This window comes from Sapajus apella, unplaced genomic scaffold (assembly GCF_009761245.1).
Source record: "Sapajus apella isolate SASKATOON/1434 unplaced genomic scaffold, GSC_monkey_1.0 scaffold85, whole genome shotgun sequence".
NCBI lineage: Eukaryota > Metazoa > Chordata > Mammalia > Primates > Cebidae > Sapajus > Sapajus apella.
Window position 1 is genome coordinate 1,692,133 of NW_022437025.1, and position 7,228 is coordinate 1,699,360.

The 7,228-nt window shown below is 56.1% G+C and overlaps 1 protein-coding gene across 3 annotated transcripts in view; it reads right to left on the reverse strand.

The window, feature by feature from the left end:
• Nucleotides 1-1,961: 1,961 nt before the first annotated feature.
• Nucleotides 1,962-7,228, reverse strand: part of LETM1 (leucine zipper and EF-hand containing transmembrane protein 1) — a 39,799-nt gene continuing 34,532 nt past the window's right edge. For 2 of the 3 annotated variants that reach the window (XM_032253936.1, XM_032253935.1), the window contains exons 12-15: nt 6,082-6,269; nt 5,030-5,168; nt 3,541-3,669; nt 1,962-3,171 (exon numbers count right to left, since the gene is read on the reverse strand). In XM_032253936.1, coding sequence (XP_032109827.1) covers nt 3,076-3,171; nt 3,541-3,669; nt 5,030-5,168; nt 6,082-6,269 — 552 coding nt within the window. In that variant the 3' untranslated portion in view covers nt 1,962-3,075. Of the gene's footprint in view, nt 3,670-5,029; nt 5,169-6,081; nt 6,270-7,228 lie in introns of all 3 variants that reach the window. The other variant, XM_032253937.1, reaches the window with a different exon arrangement.

Consider the following 7,228-nt stretch of genomic DNA (forward strand, 5'->3'; position numbering starts at 1 on the left):
GCACCTGGTTTATTCATAGCTCTTTGGGCTGCTGTCCCTACGAGTGGGCACCTCCCCACCCCAGCTGTGGGGCCATCATTTCCTCTGATTAATAAGGGCCTAGGGGTCGAGCTAGGCCCCTGGTGTGAACGAACCAGCAGCCAGTGCTACAGAGAAGCCCGAGGCACCCACAGGGCCTGGTCCCAGTGCGGGCAAAGCACCTGTGGGAAAAGGGTCGGGCGCTGGACACCACACCACCATCCTGCCACAGGCACCCTCCACCCACTCCCGAGGCCGGGCCACACTGAGGTAGGGAGCACCCTCAGGTGCGGGCTGCAGCCTGCCCTCCGTGGCTCCATGCTACCACATGTCCCTCAGGGCCCTGCCTGTGGGCCGGGCTGCTGCCTGAAGTCCCGCCTTGCCCAGGACTCCCTCGGGCAGTACTCGGCCCCCTCTTTCCCCTCAGCTGCCTGAGTCTTTCAGGAGAGCTGGTCCTCCCGGGTGACACCTCAGTTATGGTTCCAACCCCTAACCCCAGGACTCCCAAGAAGTCACTGAGGTCCCCAGAGCAGGGAGAGCCTGACCGGTTGACAGGGCCACGGGCCGGGGGCACTCTGTTCCCGGGAACGTAGGCCTCTAAGCCTGCAGGCCCTCCCTGAAGAGCAGGAAGTTAGAAGCCAAAGGCTGTGCCCACGGACGGGGGGCCCAGCACTCGAACCCCCAAGGACAGCGAGGCTCCTTCCGGAACTGGCCCCGTGGCCACACCTGCCCCTACAGCCCAGCCCACTTCCACTCACTCCTGTGTGCCCAACGGTTCAGAAATATTATCACTCCGCACTGTTACAGGAACACGGATTTGATGTTTTAATAAAAACACAATTTCTACAAAAGGTGTTTCACACAGCCCAGGATGGGCTCTCAGGTGGAGTCAGCCCTGGGACCCCTGAAGGATGCAAGAAGACAGAGCCTCCTCCCGCCACGCTCCTGCCAGCACTGGGACCCACTGCCAGCTACTGCTGGGTGGCCTTCATTAAAATATCAAGTCTAGATTGTGACATTCCAAAAGGAGTCTGGAAGCCACACGGCCAATTCCTGAATCTACGTTAGAAGTGAGTGTTTAGGCCAGGCACGGTGGCTCATGCCTGTAATCCCAGCACTTTGGGAGACTGAGGCAGATGGATCAACCAGACGTCGGGAATTTGAGACCAGCCTGATCAACATGGTAACCCCGCCTCTAATAAAAAAACAAAAATTGGCTGGACATGGTGGCACGTGCCTGTAACATCAGCTACTCAGCAGGCTGAGGCAGGAGAATCACTTGAACCCTAGAGGCGGAGTTTCCCGTAAGCAAGATTGTAGATTGTACCACTGTATTCCGGCCTGGGGGACAGAGCGAGACTCCATCTCAAAAAAAAAAAAAAAAAAAAAAAAAGAAAAGAAGTGTTTAGTTGGAGTGAGAGGAAATACTGAATTCCCAGGTCAGGAATTCCAGTTTCATTTTCACCAGGCACAGATATCCCAGCTCCTGAAAAAGGCCAAGACCAAGGGTCAGGCAGGTGTAAGAAGCGATGCTTTAGGAACCTTATTACACAAAGCTCTTATTTCCAGATCCACCATTGCTTACATTTGCACCCAGACACCACTTTTAGCTGCAATGAAGAAAGGTCAGGACATGCAGAAAACACACACAGAATGACGAGGGAGGATGATGAGGAAGGAAGCCTGCATCGAGCACGGCTGACACCAAGGAAGCCGCCAAAGGTACCCACCAGAGCCTTCCCTACTGCCAAGCTCCCGCAGCACCCAGAGGGCAAGCTTCCCAAGACCATGCGGAGCCCGGGGCAGAGGGGACAGTGGAACGGGTTGCCCATGGCAGTGGCTGTTCACGTCAACAGTGCTCTGCCAAGGCAGTGAGGACGAGGAAGAGCTGGGGCAGCTGGCGGCCGGGACGCAGCTCACAGGGAGGCGTCTGCGCACACCCGGCAACTACAAGGCTTGTTCTCAAGCACACTTAGACACACGAACACCAGGCTACTTACACATGGTGAGAGAATTCATAAATATTAAGGATCTAAAGCAAACTTCTTTCTCAAATAAATGAAATCTGAAAGCCTTTAGAAGCCAACTGTCCCTGTGCAAAGGTTTACAATAGAGAACTATCTCCTGTTCCTATTTTGTCAAGTTTCTTTAATGGCTGAACAAAAAGAAGCTTCAAGTAATGGAGAAGGCCTCGTCTGAGCGCAGCTGCTCTCCCGGCTGCCCGTGCTGTTCCTCTGTCTTCCAAATCCTATGCTTGGAGGCCCCCAGGAGGGACATTTTTGCCAGGAACCAACCTGAACTTAAAAAGATGAGTGTGACACCGCGGCTGGGCAGGAGGGTGGAGGTGGCCGCAGGATGCCACGTGCCCATGCCCTGGCCAGCCTGACCATGCTGCGGAGTGCGGGGAGGCCACCAGCTCCACCCAGATGGCACAGAGCAAACCCTGGCACCGGAGGAGTCGCCCTCGAAGACCCCAGGGATGCCCTGTGCGTATCCTCACGCCTCGGTGACCAGCCTGCTTGTTAGAGGAGCCCAAGGGCCTGAGCCTGCAACACCGTAAAAGGTGAGAAGGGTGGATGGCTGCAGGCGCACCGGACTTAAACCTCGAATTAGAAGCTACAAAGAACCCCATATGCGCTTCAGAGCCCCACCAACCCTGAGCCAGGCTCATCCCTGAAACAGTGAATCCACTGCAGCCCACCTGGCATGCAGCCCAAGCACCACCCAAGGGAGCCCCACGGCCAGGGCTGCGTCGGAGTCGCACGGCTTGGCTTGGGTCAGATATGCTCTTGAGGCAGGCAGACCGGTGTGGGAAAACTGTGCCAACAGACTGCTTAATGAATCAGGGGAAAATAGTCAAGAAAGGGCTCTGAAACACAAGGGAAAGCCCACGTGAGAACTGGCATGCCCAGCAGGAAGACGTCACTCTCCACAGGCCGGGGAGATGGCAGACACCTCTGTCTCCACGGTGACCCAGATCCAACTATAAGTGTGCAGGAAGCCAGGTCTACTGAGGCTGAAATCTAGAAATCAGGGTCCACAGGTGAGTGGAGGCATCTAGCCCTGAGGAGGCTGGCCTGTGTCTCCTGACACCTCTGAGGGTGGGCACGGCTGCCAGCCCATGTGGGTGGAGTCCACGTGGTCCTCATTCTCCTCCCTGGAACAGGGCAGCACAGTGAGATGCTGAGACGTGAGGGCACACGCAGGGGGGTGCCTTCCTAACCCGGCGTGGCCTGGCCCGCTGCCTCTGGATCCAGGAGGCCGTGGCAGCCACACCACCGTGTGGATCCAGACATGATTCTGTGGAGGGGTTCCGGGATTCTGGACAGATTTAATCTCCATGGAATGATGAAAATTAAAATTTACTTGATTATGGAAGTCTCCGATTTATTCCAGCCAAAGTATTGGACGAGCCACTAAGAATCACCACAAAGCAATCGTTCTCACGGCCCTCACCAGGGCAGCGGCACAGCAGGAGGACGGGCGCCCAGGCGAGCAGGTCTAGCTCTTCACCTCTGCGACCTCCTTCTCCGCCTTCTCCTTGGCCTTCTCCTTCTCCTCCACCTTCTCCTCTTTCTCCAGTGTTGCTACAATCTCAGCCACCTGGCTGGTGGAGACGTGAACATCCTCTTTGTCCACAAGCTCAATCACCTACACACACGGGAAAGGGAGGGGCTCAGGTGGCTGCACCCTACAGCAGTGAGGAGGGGCTGGTGCCCTGAGCTGCCCAGGCTGGGGTGGCAGCAGCACACAATCGCTGCCTGTGGGCCCCAGGGGCCTCAGAGCACCAATTCCCCCAGGGGATGCCACAGGCCCTGGGGAAGGGGCTCAGAGTGGGAGGACAAAGGAGCCAGGGGGCCACCTTGGCAGGTGGCAGACAGCACAGTGGGGCTGCCAGGGTCAAGTTCCTGCTCTGGCCAGGGACCTGGGCCATGGCTTCCCAGGGCAGAGTGTGGTGACATGCAGGGACCTTGCCCCCACTCTGCCATCCAAATTAACAAGGAAGGGAAGAGCGGCTGCAGTATGTGTCTGATCCTTGCTTCCAAACTGAACTGACAGAAACCAGCCAATGTTTCTAATACATGTCTGGAAAATCACTAACTTGATGCACGCATTGGGGAGCCACGAGGCAGCTTCCCCTCAGGCTAGAGTCCCAGCGTCCCCTCAGAGTGACTGGGAAAATGGGCATGTACAGCTCAGGCTAGAGTCCCGGCGTCCCCTCAGAGTGACTGGGAAAATGGGCATGTACAGCTCAGGCTAGAGTTTCGGCGTCCGCTCAGAAACTGGATCCTGGGACAGGGTCTCCTGGGCTGCCCTGGAACCTTCAGTGGCTGCACTTGGGAGCTCAGCCCAGCCTTGGGGGCCCCTGAGAGATGTTGTCGCCCCCCGGCTCCCCTGTGCCACCAGCTGCACCGGCTGGGGGTGGGATCCAGTGAGACGCATGCCTACTAGGCGTGTTTGTTGTCTCAACACTTGATGAGTTTGTAACCTCAATAATTTCTCACTTATGGCCGGGCGCGGTGGCTCACGCCTATAATCCCAGCACTTTGGGAGGCTGAGGCAGGCAGACCACCTGAGGTCGGGAGTTCAAGACCAGCTTGACCAACATGGAGAAACCCTGTCTCTACTAAAAATACAAAAGTAGCTAAGTGTGGTGGCGCATGCCTGTAATCCCAGTTACTTGGGAGGCTGAGGCAGAAGAATTGCTTGAACCCAGGAAGTGGAGATTGTGGTGAGCCGAGATCAAGCCACTGCACTCCAGCCTGGGCAACAAGAGTGAAAGTCCATCTCAGAAGAAAAACAAAAACAAAACCCAATAAACAAACAAATAATAATTTATCACTTTTGATGTATCACAGGAGAGCAGCAGCTTAAAGGAGCAGTCGCAGTGACAGACCTGACCCCGACAGGAGGGGGCAGCTGCCCACAGAGTGCCAGGTAGGCAATCAACAGCCCCTCTGCCCTACCCCAGAGCACCTCGCTGGCCCGAGCAGTCCCCAGTGAGGCCCACCTTGACGAGGTCGTCGATGTTGACCTTGCCGTCCTTGTTCTCATCCAGTGCTGCGGCCAGGCTGGTGAGCTTGCTTTCGGGAATGTGCTTCACTTGCTTCATGGCGCTGATAAGCTCAGCGACACTGATGACGTTCTCCCTGTGGGGGCACAGCCTGCATGTGGTACGGGCAGCCGTCCTGCCACACGGGCTACACCGCCCACAACTGTGGCTGCAAGTGATCAGCCCTGACACGGGTGGCTCTGCCTGAGCTGGGCAACCTCCAGCTCGGACCCTCAAGGGGTGATCCCATCCCGAATTTGCCGCCAAGAGCTCCCAGAGCCAGCATGGACACAAACACGGAAACAGCACCAGGTCCAGGGTTTCCACAGGCATGTCTGCCCCCTTGGTGGCTGCCCTTCTGGGGACATGGAGAGTGGGCAGTGTCCTCAGGCCTGGGGCCACTTGGCAATGCACTCATGATCACGCAGGCTGTGGTGCCCTGGGCAGGTGAGGGCCTCCAAGAGCAGAAACAAGAGCATGAGCAGGGTGCCACGGGCAGCCCACCTGCAACGCTGTGGGTGTGGGGATGGAGATTTGGAGCCTGCAGGACACCAGCTGTTACTGAACAGCTGTTTTCATTCACCCAAGAGGGACTCACACAATGGCAGCTCCCTCAGCCACTGCGGCAGGAAGCTGGGACATGCAGGGCACAGAGAAAGCCACCGGCCTGAGTTGGTGTCACTACTGAGCGTGGCTGGGGTCAGGGAGAGGGAGAAGCAAGAGAGAGGCTGGAGGAAACAGAAGCCAAGAGAGGCTGAGGCTGGAGTGGGAGGGGAGAGGGCTGTGGAAGAGGAAGAAGGGCCAGGAAGGTACCAACTGCTCTCGGATTCGGAGACCGAGATGCCCGGAGGCTCCCTGGCTGGGACTGCTGGGTCAAAGGTGGAGAGGCAGCCAGGTGGAGGCCAAGATGCACTCTTTGGAACCAGAAGGGCCCAGCTCGGATGAGGCAAAGTGACCAGCCTCCCTGCGTGAGCCCCCGACCCCTCTCCCGCACCTGCCACCCCACTCACCCCGTGGGCACGCCCTTGGCCGGGGCCAGCTTGCCGGCCTGCTGGTCCATTTCCAGCTGCGAGATCAAGCCATCGATCTGCCCGATCATCTGCTGTACCCTTTTCGTCAATCTCTTGCTGGCTTTAGATTCTTCCACATATTTCTCTTCACCAGTCTTTGAAAGTTCCTTCTTGATCTCTTGCAAGTCCTAACAAAATTATTTTGGTTGTAAAGTTTGTCTTAAAAAAAAAAAAGGAGGGGGGCCAGGGCAGTGGCTCATGCCTGCAATTTTTTTTTTTTTTTTGAGACGGAGTTTCACTCATGTTACCCAGGCTGGAGTGCAATGGCGCGATCTCGGCTCACCGCAACCTCCGCCTCCTGGGTTCAGGCAATTCTCCTGCCTCAGCCTCCTGAGTAGCTGGGATTACAGGCACACACTACCATGCCCAGCTAATTTTTTGTATTTTTAGTAGAGATGGGGTTTCACCATATTGACCAGGATGGTCTTGATCTCTTGACCTCGTGATCCACCCGCCTCGGCCTCCCAAAGTGCTGGGATTACAGGCTTGAGCCACCGCGCCCGGCCCATGCCTGCAATTTTAACACTTTGGGAAGCTGAGGCAGGTGGATCACCTGAGGTTAGGAGTTCAAGACAAGCCTGGCCAATGTGGTGAAACCCCATCTCTACTAAAAAAAAAAAAAAAAACACAGAAATTAGCTGGGCATGGTGGTGGGCACCTGTAATCCCAGCTACTCAGGAAACTGAGGCAGGAGAATCGCTTGAACCCGGGAGGTGGAGGCTGCAGTGAGTCAAGACCATGCCAATGCACTCCAGCCTGGGCAACAGAGCAAGACTCTGTCTTAAAAAAAAAAAAATCTGGTTGGGCACAGTGGCACATGCCTGTAATCCCAGCACTTTAGGAGGCCAAAGCAGAAGGATCACTTAAGAACAGGAGTTTGAGGCCAGCCTGGGCAACATAGCCAGACCCCATCTCTACTAAAATTCAAACAAAAAATTAGCCAGGTGTGGTAGTGGATGCCTGTAGTCCCAGATACCCCAGAGGCTGAGACAGGAGGGTCACTTAAGCCTGGGAGATCGAGGCTGCAGTGAGTCAAGATCACACCACACTTCAGTCTGGGTGACAGAGCGAGATCCTATCTCAAAAA